Source organism: Podarcis muralis, chromosome 10 (assembly GCF_964188315.1).
Source record: "Podarcis muralis chromosome 10, rPodMur119.hap1.1, whole genome shotgun sequence".
In the NCBI taxonomy this organism is placed as follows: domain Eukaryota; kingdom Metazoa; phylum Chordata; class Lepidosauria; order Squamata; family Lacertidae; genus Podarcis; species Podarcis muralis.
Window position 1 is genome coordinate 50,872,285 of NC_135664.1, and position 15,171 is coordinate 50,887,455.

General features: G+C 41.8%; 1 protein-coding gene across 2 annotated transcripts in view; it reads left to right on the plus strand.

The window, feature by feature from the left end:
- LARGE1 (LARGE xylosyl- and glucuronyltransferase 1) overlaps nt 1-15,171 on the plus strand; it is a 309,421-nt gene that overhangs the window by 163,637 nt on the left and 130,613 nt on the right. The window contains exon 5 of one of the 2 annotated variants that reach the window (XM_028745321.2): nt 6,451-6,574. In XM_028745321.2, coding sequence (XP_028601154.1) covers nt 6,451-6,574 — 124 coding nt within the window. Of the gene's footprint in view, nt 1-6,447; nt 6,575-15,171 lie in introns of both variants that reach the window. The other variant, XM_077935011.1, reaches the window with a different exon arrangement.

The following is a 15,171-nucleotide window of genomic DNA, read 5'->3' on the forward strand; positions in this document are numbered from 1 at the left end:
GCCTCAATAGCAGTCCCACATTGAGGTTACCAATGCATGAATAAACGTGGCCACGCTATCCCAATTCAATGGCACCTGTAGTTGGTGTGCTAGCAGTAAGTGGTCAAAGGCACTCCTAGCCACTGAGGCTGCCTGAGGCTCAAATGACAAAGATTTATTTAGGGGCATCCCCCAAACTCTGAACCTGTTCTTTCAAGAAGGAATGCAACTGTGTCCAAAGCACACAACTGGCTAATCTCCTGGACATGGAAACCTCTATGAGCTTCAAGAGGTCACGAGACTATCTTCAAACTGAGTATTATAATGATTGTTTTTTTGCCAGAAAATGAAAAGCCCATTTCACATTACAATTATTATGTAAATTACAAATAATTAGCACAGACTAATGGAATAGATTTGCTTCAAAAGGCTTACACAGTTTATGGCTCAAGAGGGAAAGGCTACCTACCTGTTTCTGTAGGTTGTTTTGGTTGCTAACCGTGATTCTTACTGCTGGTGATTTAGCAGCACCTTTAGCTGATAAGAGAGAACAATGGCATCACTGTGATATGAAAGGAGTTTAGAGTTCAAAGCATTCATTCTGCCAGTAGGTGGTGGTTTATAATAGATCCTCTCTAAATCCATTTTGCAAATGCTCCTGGGACATCCTTAGCCTTTAAGTGTTACAACTGTTGCAACCTATTCCATATGTTTTCTTAATTTAAAATTAATGGTGCAAATGCATTAGAGTTTTCACCTTTGCCACTGTTAGGCAAATATTTCTGATTTTCCTGTCACTTAATTCAAAAGTGAACGTATAAAGTTCTCTCATGCTGTGTGGCACAGGATCAGGACTTGGCAGGGGGCAGTTCAGTGTCATAGGGCTCAATATTCATCCCCTAGGTCAGGGGTCTGCAACCTTTAAGACAAAAAGAGCCACTTGGACTGAAGAAAAAAAAACTGGGAGCCGCAAAACCATTGCGACATTTAAAACAGTGGGGAGTGTTGGGGCACACAATGCGCCTCCTCCCCTCGCTAGTATCCGCCCCGGAGCCGCGGCAAAGGTGTAAAAGAGCCACATGCGGCTCCGGAGCCGCGGGCTGCTGACCCCTGCCCTAGGTTCCCAGATAAGATACAGCAACAAGGGTGTGTCTCAAGAACTTGCAGTTTATTCTAATCTAGAAATGCAGGCAAAGATTTTTAAAGGTAAAGTGTTAGCCTGAAAGCCATTGTTTTAAAATTGCATGGCACTCTAGATTGTGATTTATGAAGATGTTGTAGTTGATAATTTCAGAGCTGCTGCTCATCCAGCTTGGAAGACCCGACTTCTCACGCTGTCCAACATGATGACCATTACAATTCTTGTGTATATTTGTATTAAGAATAAGGAAAGGAAATGGGATGTTATGGCATTTTGTGCCAATTAGGTTTGCTCACCCATGACAGCTAAACATTTGGAACACATATGTAATACATTTAGTAGTATTCCTCACTGACTTGTATGGATTGAATTTATAATTGTTCATATCTGTGGCTCTATTTTGCCCTAATTCAAAGTTTACTCAATTTGCACCATTATCAAAAACCTTGAAAGTGGTGCTTGTGCAGAAATACAATTATTTATTTATATCCTTGTAGGAAACTCATCCGCAGACTGCCATTTACATTCCATCTGTTCAGGGACTAAGAAATCAGCCAGAAACATCAATAACATCTTTATTTCCCAATTTGCTTTCCATTTTATGTGGCTAATTTCATTTGTTAATATTTAGCATACTTGATACTTAACTCCCCTATGGTTTTTAGGTGATGGGAGTCTTTTGTTGTTCTTATCTTAACATTTCATTTCCCCCCCTGATAAGAATCATATGAATAAATTATCTTGAAAGGCCTAGAAAACAAGTACAACTGCATGATCTCCCACAACATTTTATCTGGAGAGTTTCTATTTCTGTTTGGTACCTTTAGGATTTCAATCTTCCAAAAGAGGGAGAGAGAAAGCGAGAGAGGCAGGTGGGGAGAAGTCACCTTGAAATATGTTCTTGCTAATGCAGTATCCAAACAAAACAAAACAAAACAAAACAAAACAAAGCATTCCAAAGGCACAATTTTATGTTGCTCATTTTAAAAGTTTAAATTCAGATTAGGGGCGATGGACTAGTGAATCTGTTGAGATTGTTTGACCACAGCTTCCAGTGCTTCTGACCATTGGCTTTGCCAGCTAGATCTGATGGGAATTGAAGTCCAGCAATATCAGCAAAGCACCTTGTTGCTTACCTGTGCTTTAAAATATGTCAGAGTAGCATCATGTGCAAAACTAGCCTCCACCAGGAGAAGGGATTTTTCAATACTTGCTTGATGCTGTGCAATTCTTGCCTCCCAGAAAGCTTGCCTGACAACAACACTTGTTTCCTTTTAGGAGAGCTGAAAACATCATTGTTCTGTAAAACCTTTTTGACAGGGTTTTCCTGCTGTCACCCAGTTTTAAACCAGTTTTAAACCGGTTTTAAACCAGTTTTAAACCAGTTTAACATTGTGTTTTTAATTGTCTTTCTGAGTTTTGAAGACAATCACTAAAAGGTAAAATGTAAATTTAATAAATGAGTGAATGAATGACATTTACAATTCAATGGGGCTTACTCTCAGGTTAAGGGAGTATAAGGTTGCAGTGTAATTGTTTGATAACCAAAGAACCATTTCTTATTTACCAACAAGTTGTCGCAAACTTCCCCCAGGAAACCTCCAGAATATATGAAGTGGTTGCTAATCTGGGCTAATTTGAAAGCATCTGCAGGGTAGCAAATGCGGCTCCAACCTGGTGGAATGCTCTGTCACAAGAGACAAGGGCCCTGCAGGACTTGACATCTTTCCGTAGGGCCTGCAAGACAGAGCTGTTCCGCCAGGCCTTTGGTTAGGGCGCAGCCTGACTCCCTCCTTTGGCAACCTTTACAAAACTTTATGGCTGCCATCAATCTTGATTTTAATTAATTTTTATAATGTTTTTAATGTCGCACTATTTTGGTGTTGTTAGCCGCCCTGAGCCCGGCTTCGGCTGGGGAGGGCGGGATATAAATAAAATTTATTATTATTATTATTATATATATGGTGCAAAAATAATGTTCCTGCTTTTTGCTTACCTGCTGTGTAGGTAGAAATCCTTTTTAAAACAAATACTTCAAGTGTTTTGATCAGGCTTTTTGTTAGTGTTCTTGAGTCTGATCTTTAAGTTTTAATTGGTTTAGATGAATATAGAGTTGCACATAATTATTCAAGGGATTCAGAGACAAGGTCACATTCGGAGAGAGCTGTGCAGACATGCTTCTGCCAATGGCAGACAACTGCCAATAACAATATTGTGTTCCAGATTTTTGGAAGCAAAAATACCACATATTTGTGGTGTGCTCTACTTTTAGAACTCCATAATATCAACTCCTCAATTGGAACAAATCAATACAACTTCACTGACTGACACCAGCAAAAGATCTGGGTTTTTCCCCCTTCCTCTTCTATTTTTGACAGTGTTTGTTGTGCAACCATATTCCCAAGAGGTTACACATAATCCTTAGCTGTTTTCCCTCTTTGAAGGAAGGAATTGAGGACCTTGCACTCTAATACTTGTGTTTTCCAATTCACTGATTTTTGTACTTTGTTTCTCCTGACCTTTTGTCTTCAAGTGAAATGTTTTTTTTCTAATCTCTCCTATGAGAGTATGTAACATTTCCAACTTAATGACATTCTCTTTTCTGCAGTCTTGGTGAAATGCCTGAATTCTCTTTAATGACATGGCACTCAATTCATACCTGTTGGTCAGCAAAAGTTGCCATTCCCTGAGGTTACCCATAGAGGGACATTGGGCTGCTGGCTTGGTCTGTTCCATCTAGTTATCGCTCTTATTTATTTCACTTATGAATTGCTTCCTATGAAGCATCTCAAAGTAATTTCACAATAGAAGAAAGCATCTGTAAAACAATTGCAAATATAAAAACTGTTAAAACGATTGCATGTATAAAAACAGTTTGAAATCCATTCTCGATGCTTGACTGAGATAAAAGCCTCCACTTCAAAGACTTGCTGAAAGGGGAAGGTCTTCTGCAGGCACTGAAAAGGCAATAGAGATGGTCCCTGTCTGATCTGTGATGATCCAATCCACACTAAAGGCCTGATTCAGACATTATGCAGAACAGCCCCCCTGAGAAGATGGTGTCTGCAAAATGTTCTCTTGCAGCTCACAGTGATTGGCTGGGTATATAAAAGATTCGATCTATTAGGTATCCTGGTCCCAAGCTGTATAGGACTTCACCAGTACCAGCCCCTTGAATTTAGCCCAGTAGCTAGTTGACAGCCAGTGTAATTCTTTCAGCAGCAGCATAATATGTGCCCAGTGAGCAGCCAAGCTACCAGATTTTGCATTAGTTGCAGCTTCTGGGTCAACCTCATAGATCATGCTGCAGTAATGCAATCTGGAGGTTACCAGCACATGGACAACAGTGGTTGGACTATAGAGGTTTTTGAAACACTCAGCCAAATCTAAATACTTTGTCATATGTATCATAGTAATAATGTGGTTTGCACTGAGATCTCTCCACACACACCCCTTTCGTGTGGAAGGAAGGAGGAAGGTTCGAATTGTGGGTTTTTCTTGTGTCCCTTTGACTTTATTACTGTGTTTTCTGTGTCTGTATCCCAACACTTTGGTCAAAGCACTTGAATTTGGTAGAACCTTTAGGGTCACACAAAACAACTATTGGAATTGGCTGTTGCAGAATTAGAGCTTGCAACAAAAATAACCCTCTTGGCTCTCTTACAATGGCTATATGAACACATGTAGGGTTGCAGTGCATATGCAGAGCTCTGTGGCCCCAAGGAACTGCCTTGCTTATTTCAGCATCAAAAAAGTGCTTTCAATGCGCATTGATATCAGTGAGGAAGCATCTTTTTGCTTGTAGTTCACATGCTCACTGAAGATCTGTGAACCTTTGCTTATGTTCTTTACATCCTGAATACTCAAGATATGCGCTCCTGATGGTGAATACTGTCATAATGGTTCTCTGTTTTCCTTGCCCCCATTTGTTTCTAGTTGACTTTATTCATTGTTTGCTTTTAAATGTCTATAGAACACTTAAGGAGGAAACAAAATGGACCAGACAGACATTTCTAAATTACTATATTGAGTTAGACATTAGGAAAGAGAGCAATACTTTGGGTCAACCAAATTAAAGTGTACTAGGATTACGCAATCATGCCAAACACACACTTATTGCAGCACCTTATAAAGCATCCCATCATGGATGAAGAATGGCACTCGACAGATACAACTATTTAACTTTATAAATTCCAAGTAAATGAGGGCACATTGTGCCATTCAGAAGACTGGAAAAGGTTTGAGAAGGATGCTAAAGGCTAATTGGACCATCTGCTGTTTTAGTGGCTTTTTCTTTCTGTTCTTCCATGCTTAGTAGGAAGTTGCACAATGGTAGATAAATTGCATTATTCGTCCTACCATGCAACTTAATCACACAGATTGACTAAGGTCTAGTTCTCGAAGAGCAGAGAGGAACCAAATCTGCATGCTTAAAACTAGTATCAGGAGGTTTTTAATGGTTGATGTATTATTATGTTTTTATATTTTTCTGGAAGCTGCCCTGAGTGGCTGGGGAAACCCAGCCAGATGAGCAGGGTATAAATAATAATAATAAAATAATAATAATAATAATAATAATAATAATAATAATAATAATAGTAGTAGTAGTAGTAGTAGTAGTAGTAGTAGTAGTAGTAGTAGTAGTAATATGTCAGGAAGAACAATAGGCTAGAACTGTGCAAGGCGGTGGTGGTGGTTTGCAGGGTGTAAGTAGTATTCAGTCATCTGAGCCCTTGCCTGCAGTGGTACATTTCAGACACAGGTTTATCTCTTCCCATCTGTTCCTTTTGAGATTGGCTGTGGAATGTTCTGCTTCTCCTGAAAAGGGAAGCATACGAGGGAGTGCAAACCTGATGTTTATAATTCCATCATATCCCAAGGGACATAAGGGTCACATAAGAGATCTCCATGCTACTCTAGAAGTAAGTTTGTCACTAAGTGCATAGACGTGACAGTGCTGGTTATTGACAAAAAAAAAAAAAATCTTTATCCTCTATTCTTCTATTTTTTCGGGAGCTGGGGGAGAGACATTCTTATTACACCAAGTCGGCACAAGGTAATTCAGAAACTTCAAAGCAAATCAGACTAGCACTTTCAGTACACAAAAGAGAGAGAGAGAGAATTAATAGCCTTTGAAGGAGCAAATGCATGAGAGAGCTTTAGACCACAACCGAACTAAAATGGAATATATATATATAAAATCCCAGCTCATTATACAGCTGCACACACCTATTATAAAAGAGTATGGGTTGTAAATGGGGAGAGCTCCTTTTATAAACAGAGCTCGAAGCTCTTACCAGTGTTATTTCCTTCTCTTTTGTTTCCATCAGACGGAACCCTCTTCACTTCCACCTCATTGCAGATGCCATTGCAAAACAGATCCTGGCAACTCTCTTCCAGACCTGGATGGTGCCTGCAGTGCGCATAGACTTCTATGATGCAGATGAGCTGAAGGTAAAGTAAAACAAAATGCCATCATAATCCAAAGGCTGTTTTGTTGTCTGTTCACCCTGTTCATAATTGTATATAATTGAAGAATCAACAACTAGAGCGGGCATAGGCAAACTTGGCCCTCCAGATGTTTTGGGACTACAACTCCCACCATCCCTAGCTAACAGGACCAGTGGTCAGGGATAATGGGAGTTGTAGTCCCAAAACATTTGGAGGGCAGAGTTTGCCTATGCTTGAACTAGAGGCTTGGGGGCCAATTATGGTCTTAAGAGGTGCCACATGACTCACCCATCCCAGTTACAAGGTTTGAGTGACAAAAGCCACACCCAAGTAGTCATACTCTGGACAGGGAAATGATTTGAAGCAGCCGGGGGGGGGGGATTTCCAGTTTGTATGAAAATGTTTAGAAACTTGGCATCTGAAGACAGAGGCATCTGAAGGTTGTGGCAGTAATTTGTATGCCATATCAAATCAGTTCCATGCTAAACTTGATTAAAATCCCGTAAAAAGGTAGAAACAAAATTTAGCAAATTGCTCTGCTAATTAAGGAAATTTCAAACCACTCCATGTGTTAGGAGGAAGTGAAAACAGATTATAATTAGAAGAAATGGCAAAGGGGAAGGATCATATGTCAGAAAATACTCTCACTTAAAAAAATTGAAAGAGATGACTTCAGGATGTTTCACATATTAAGCAGCAGACAAATATTGACCTAGATGAATCTTCCTGCTGAGGACTGCATTTTGAGGAAAATTGAGGCTTCATTATTATTTAAAACACAGAATCCATACACAGTAGATTATTTAATTAATTAAAACTGCAATCTTTTCCTTCAGAGTTGCTTCCTTTCTCTTCATTTTCACAACTTCAAGAGAGAATTTCTTCCATTGTTTGAGGTGGCTTTACTAGTATTTTGCTTGTGATGACTGATGCCACTCATCCTAGCCAATGTGGTGCCTTCCAGATATTTTGGCCTACGACTCTCATCCACCCCAGCCAGCCTACCCAGTGATCAGGGATGAGGAGACTTGTAGTCTGAAAAATCTGGAGAGTACCATGCTTTTAAGAAGCTTAAGTTCTTTCCAGGTTGATTTTTCTATCCAGATGGCAGTCAATTTGCTCACAAACTTCATATAGTCAAATGGTTGGACAAATTGCTTCCATGCAGGACACTGTAGAGCAGATAAACAGAGCAGATGCTTATGATTTGCTGTTCAGCAGAAAACCAAATTTGGGAAAGTGAATTAGCTTTTTTATCAAGTGCTCTTGAACCTTTCAAGAATCCTTTGTATGCTCTGGGACATCTTCTCTGTATATGGATGCTCACCTCTGAGCTACTGCTGATGAAGGATACATCTGTTCCTGTTTTATTTCTGGAAGTTCAGTGAGAAAGCTACCCTCAGAATCTGACAATGTGACTTTGTTTCAAGGGCCCAAGGAGGGAACGTGACACCAGTAAATTTTGAGTTCTGATTTGTTGCAGTAGCACATCTTCATGTCCTGTCACCTTGAGCAAATAAAGGCAGATCTGCAACACTTCAATACCATTTTTTTCCACCGACTGCAGCATTGTCCTATACATGTCTGTCATGTCTGACCTCTAACAATCCCTTACGCACCTCTTTGTGGCCTGTTAAACCACTTCTACTCAACCATTTTACTTTAGCTTGAAGGTTCCTACCCTGTGTGAGAGACTTGGTATAGAGTAAGGCCTTACGTGAGTGGGAGACAGGGAGGGAGTGTTTATGTTGCTGTTTCCTTGATACTATACTGCCCTTAATGCTCTGGTTGCAAATTATGGTTAATGCATTCAGTGATTTTTGTGGCAAATGGTTGGCTAGGCATTAGCTGTGTTGTGTGGATACGCATGGAGGGGATGTTTCAGATTGAGGTTTGTACATTTGCTTGTTTATTATAAAAAATATTTGTGCACCACTAGTCATAAAACTAGTTCACAATCAACATACATACGGTATGTTGAAGATTGCGAAGGTTGTGTTTGAGAGGTGTTGAGAGTAGCGTGGTTGCAGCTTCTATCTCAGTTAATGTATCTTGTGGAAGCAAAGGTACAGCACATAGCACAGCATGTTGTATACTGAACAAGAAAAAATGTGTGGTTTTTTCCCCCAAAGTTGTTTTAATCAGTTTGGGCAGAAGTTCTCAGTAGTAGCTGTATTTTTAATTCTAGTCTTGCACCGTTTTTCATGGTTGATGCAATAAGGTCAAGTGTTCAGCTTTCCATGAAACAACATCTCCTGCCAAATTACCATATTTTTCGCCCTATAGGATGCACTTTTTCCCCTCCAAAAATGAAGGGGAAATGTGTGTGCGTCCTATGGGGCGAATGCAGGCTTCGTGCAGCTCTCCACAAAGCTCGGGAGCCCGGCGCTGGGCTCCCGCGGCTTGCGGAGAGTTGCCTGCATGCTGAAGCCTGGGCGCGCTGAGCTCAGCGCACCCAGACTTCGCGCAGTTCTCCGCAAGGTGTGGGAGCCTGGCGCTGGGCTCCCACGGCTTGCGGAGAGTTGCCTGTTCTGGGGGCTGGGGTCAGGGGAAGCTCAGGCTTCCCCTGCCCCAGCCCCGCACCTGGGGGGGAAATAAAAATGTTTTCTTTTATTTTCCCCCAAAAAACCTAGGTGCACCTTATGGGACAGTGCGTCCTATAGGGCGAAAAATACGGTATGTTATTCTATGGGTTACAAAAATAATATTGTGTAAAGTCCATCAGCTCCTTTCTTGGGGTGGTTTGTTTTCTCCTTGTATAGAGTCAGTGTCACGGTCCAGTTTATGGGTGGTTGAAGTCCCGCCTGAGGACGTCGGGACCTGGGGCAAGCCGGCAGGGTGGGAGCAGAAATGGGAGTCCGGAAGCCAGGAGTCAGGAAGCCAAGGGTCCAAGGGTCATGAAACCAGGAGTCAAGAAGCCAAACGCAGCAAGTCAGGATGTGTGTTGCTGTGGCAAACAGCCAAAGGGAAATGCTGACCTTATATCCCTTCCTGGCTCTTGCCACCAGGTGCTGTGAGTTACCAATTGGCCTCACCTGTGCGGCTGCGCCTTGCCTCTTCAGAACAAACTTAGCAAAGCCCCAATCCTGCAAAGCCCTACTGGTCACAGGGTCTGGCTCCTGCATGCACTCCTGACAGTCAGAATGTATTGTATATAAGTTCCACGTTTATGCCTGATACCTGGTTTCCTTGACAACCATTGATATAAATAGTTATAGGCATAGTAAAACTATTACTAGTAGATATAGGAATCAGATAGAGGTCACTGTAGAACCTTGTTTTCAGTATCAAAATATGGAAGCTTTATTGTGAAAGGATTTCCTACTGTCCAGCCAATACCCTGAGAGCTCTAGAACACCCCTAATTATATATCATTTTGAGGAAGCATTCAGGTTAATGTGTCTCTTTTTTACTTTTGACCAAGAATCTATGGTCAGTATGTGAAACAGAAATTTAGGTGTACCACTGCTTATTGTCTTACAATGTCTTATAGCTTATCCACTAAAAAGCTTTTTTGCTAAACATGGTGGTTTCTACCGAAGCTGTCACTTCCTCCCCTTCTCAACAGAGACTGCTCCTTGGTGTTGAGCTTTCTAGAAATGTCATTAACTCATATATTGGAATTGCTTCTGCACCGAAATAGCTGGAATGAATCATATTGAAAGGTCGTCCTAAAGGGTCACCCTAAAGTTGGGAGCATTAGCCTACAACTCATTTATATTGTACTACTAGCATACTGTAGGTGCTTTATAAATATTAAATGATTGTGAGCAACTGGCCACATTCTTAACAATCTGAAAATGTTCACAAAATGGAGCTGTCTGCTGATATCTAGCAAGCAGAAGAGGTCTCTCTGCAATTCCATAATATTCCAGTATTCATTGAAGGGTGAGCTGGATTTTTGCAGTCTTATTCACTTTCTCCAGTGCAATTTTGGAGGAAAAATCACAGGTAGCCTGGAAAGAGCTCCACGAGGGCCCACCACGTTCAGTTGGTGGTGCCTTGTACATACCTTTCTTTTTTCCATTTAGCTTCTGTAAAGACATCAGTAATCTGCATCAAATGATGTCATCAGCTTTTATCATAATTAAAAGAATCTTTGTACACTTGCTGCTGGGGAGCTGCAAATATATTGCTGTGAGTTAGACATACACATCATGCTGGCTGGGGGTGGAAGTGTGTGGAGCTGTGGCCCTCCAGATGTTGTTGGACTCCCCATCCATCAGCCCCAGTCAGCATCACCAATGGTCAGAGATGATGAGAGTTGTTGTTGTTAGAAGAAGAAGAAGAGTTTGGATTTGATATCCCGCCTTTCACTCCCTTTAAGGAATCTCAAAGCGGCTAACATTCTCCTTTGCCTTCCTCCCCCACAACAAACACTCTGTGAGGTGAGTGGGGCTGAGAGACTTCAGAGAAGTGTGACTGGCCCAAGGTCACCCAGCAGCTGCATGTGGAGGAGCGGAGACGCGAACCCGGTTCCCCAGATTACGAGACTACCGCTCTTAACCACTACACCACACTGGCTCTCAATGTTACAACAAATAAATTATTTAATCACCTTCAAAGCCACCAACTCAAGGTGATTTACACATAAAATAATAAAAAAATGCAAAAAACCCAACAGCAAATACATTTAAACCAAAACTAAAACCCTAACAAATTGACATTCATGGTAAAGACCCATTTATGCAGCTGTGAAAGTCTGTTCTCTGCAGCATTATGGGCCTGCATATGTAGCAGTGGGCTACAGCTCGTGAGCCAATAAGGTATATAGAAAGCGCCTCAGATTTCACACACAATAACAAAAATTGGTTGTACAATATCCTTGGTACGAAAATTGGTTGTATAATATCTTAGGTTGTGGGAGAATGTGGAAATCAGCTAAGGTTGTCTGGGCAGAGGAATAGAATTCTAGCCCCTAACTTCATCTGGCTAGCAGGTGGAAAGACTAAATGCCACGCTTAAGGACTTGCTTGAGTACACTTTCCCTGAAACTGAAGATCAGGACAGGTTGAAGGTTTCGCTTGCTGAATCTGCAACTCTTATTCCCAAGACAGGCATTGTAGAAAGAAAAATCTGACAGGAACATGATTAGCATGTACAGTTGACTCTGGCATTCCTCTGTGTTTGTCAGTAGCACTTCTCTCAGTAATTGTGTTACTGCTTGTTCTTTCAAGCTTAGTTTGAGGTCTTTTTATTATTTCTTATTTATTTTCTGTATAGCCTAGTTTCCGTAAATGCAGTTATACTGGGAGTGAAGGGATGAAGTTACATGATATCAGATTTGAAATAGACTAGTGGTGGCCTAGGGAGCCCTTATTATGCAGTTCTGAATCCTTAAACTCCTTGCTTATTAACTCTTGGAAATATTAGGATCGAGCCCCAAGAAAAAAGAATATTTGATGCTCGTACGTATTAATGTACACTCATTCATGTCCCCACCGTATCCTTTCATCTGCCATTGTTCTTTTTGCATATTGATTTATCTGTAGCCCTGTAAATGTTTTGCACTTCCATCTTCCATCAACCTCACGCAGCGTGGTCAATGATCAGGGGCAATGGAAGTTGTGGTTCATCAACATTTGAACAGCCACAGTTTAGCCACACCTGTTTTGTTTGCCATGCCATCTTTTGAACCATAGGAAACATCTTCATAAAAGGCCTAGAAAGTAAACACAGACATGTGATGTAAGAATCACACATCCAGCAATGGAGGAGTGAAATGCTAACATCACTCTCTGAAATTTTCAGCACCTCTAAATTATGGAGCCCTTTGAACTGCAGCTGCCTAGCTCAGCTGTCTGCATGTGAACCTTGTCTGTATGTGAAAATCACAGCAGTAGAGTTCGGATTTGATATCCCGCTTTATCACTACCTGAAGGAGTCTCAAAGCAGCTAACATTCTCCTTTCCCTTCCTCCCCCACAACAAACACTCTGTGAGGTGAGTGGGGCTGAGAGACTTCAAAGAAGTGTGACTAGCCCAAGGTCACCCAGCAGCTGCATGTGGAGGAGCGGAGACGAGAACCCGGTTCACCAGATTACGGGTCTACCGCTCTTAACCACTACACCACACTGGCTCTCAAGTAAAACAGTAGAATAATATAAACACAGCATCAGTAAAAGCAGAATAAAAAAGGCACAGATATAAAAAGTATGAAAATATAAAAAGAGAGCTTCAGTTGGCAGCAAAGAGAGTATAAAGATGGTGCCAGATGAGCCTCAATGGGGAGAACACATTCCACAATTGGGGTGCCACCACTGAAAAGATATTTGGCAGAGGTAGTTGGAGAAGGGAAATCTGCTAAAGAGTGACCTCAGGGGTGATATATGTGGGAAGAGGCTTTTGACCTCAAAGGTCAAAAAGAGTACTCTCTACCCATGAGTTTTACTTGTGGTGCAGGAAGCAAGTTGGCTAGGTCCTTGTGCTGAATCCCCCAGATCAAACCCTCCGGCACCTTACACAAACTGGGACAAAATTGTGACGAATTCATAGAATCATAGAATCATAGAATCATAGAGTTGGAAGAGACCACAAGGGCCATCGAGTCCAACCCCCTGCCAAGCAGGAAACACCATCAGAGCACTCCTGACATATGGTTGTCAAGCCTCTGCTTAAAGACCTCCAAAGAAGGAGACTCCACCACACTCCTTGGCAGCAAATTCCACTGTCGAACAGCTCTTACTGTCAGGAAGTTCTCCCTAATGTTTAGGTGGAATCTTCTTTCTTGTAGTTTGGATCCATTGCTCCGTGTCCGCTTCTCTGGAGCAGCAGAAAACAGCCTTTCTCCCTCCTCTATGTGACATCCTTTTATATATTTGTACATGGCTATCATATCACCCCTTAACCTCCTCTTCTCCAGGCTAAACATGCCCAGCTCCCTTAGCCGTTCCTCATAAGGCATCGTTTCCAGGCCTTTGACCATTTTGGTTGCCCTCCTCTGGACACGTTCGAGTTTGTCAGTGTCCTTCTTGAACTGTGGTGCCCAGAACTGGACACAGTACTCCAGGTGAGGTCTGACCAGAGCAGAATACAGTGGAACTATTACTTCCCTTGATCTAGATGCTATACTCCTATTGATGAGGCCCAGAATTGCATTGGCTTTTTTAGCTGCCGCGTCACATTGTTGGCTCATGTCAAGTTTGTGGTCAACCAAGACTCCTAGATCCTTTTCACATGTACTGCTCTCAAGCCAGGTGTCCCCCATCTTGTATTTGTGCCTCTCATTTTTTTTGCCCAAGTGCAATACTTTACATTTCTCCCTGTTAAAATTCATCTTGTTTGTTTTGGCCCAGTTCTCTAATCTGTCAAGGTCGTTTTGAAGTGTGATCCTGTCCTCTGGGGTGTTAGCCACCCCTCCCAGTTTGGTGTCATCTGCAAATTTGATCAGGATGCCCTTGAGTCCATCATCCAAGTCATTGATAAAGATGTTGAATAAGACCGGGCCCAAAACAGAACCCTGTGGCACCCCACTAGTCACTCTTCTCCAGGATGAAGAGGAACCATTGATGAGCACCCTTTGGGTTCGGTCAGTCAGCCAGTTACAAATCCACTGAGTGGTAGCATAGTCAAGACCGCATTTTACCAGCTTCTTTACAAGAATATCATGGGGCACCTTGTCAAATGCCTTGCTGAAATCAAGGTAGACTACATCCACTGCGTTCCCTTCATCTACCAGGCTTGTAATTCTGTCAAAAAACGAGATCAGGTTAGTCTGACATGACTTATTTTTCAGAAATCCATGCTGACTATTGGTGATCACAGCATTCCTTTCTAGGTGCTCACAGACTGTTTGCTTAATGATCTGCTCCAGAATCTTCCCTGGTATTGATGTCAGACTGACTGGGCGGTAATTATTTGGGTCCTCTCTTTTCCCCTTTTTGAAAATAGGGACAACATTTGCCCTCCTCCAGTCTGCCGGGACTTCGCCTGTTCTCCAGGAATTCTCAAAGATGACTGCCAGTGGTTCTGAAATCACATCTGCCAGTTCTTTTAATACTCTTGGATGCAGTTCATCTGGCCCTGGAGACTTGAATACATCTAGACTAGCCAAGTATTCTTGTACTATCTCCTTAGTTATTCTGGGTTGTGTTTCCTCTGCTGAATCATTTGCTCCAAATTCTTCAGGTCGGGCATTGTTTTCTTTATCGGAGAAGACTGAGGCAAAGAAAGCATTGAGGAGTTCAGCCCTTTCTGTGTCCCCTGTTTGCATTTCACCATCTTCTCCTCTGAGTGACCCCACGGTTTCTTTGTTCTTCCTTTTGCTACGAACATACCCATAAAAGCCTTTTTTGTTGCTTTTAACCTCTCTAGCAAGCCTGAGTTCATTTTGTGCTTTAGCTTTTCTGACTTTGTGTCTACACGTGCTGGCTATTTGTTTGAATTCCTCTTTGGTGGTTTCCCCCCTTTTCCATTTTTTGTACACATCCTTTTTTAATCTTAACTCAGTTAAAAGTTCTTTAGATAGCCACCCTGGCTTCTTTAGGCACCTTCCATGTTTCCGTCTCATTGGTATTGCCTGAAGTTGTGCTTTTACTATCTCCCTCTTAACAAACTCCCAGCCATCTTGAACTCCCTTTCCTTTTAGTATTACTGTCCATG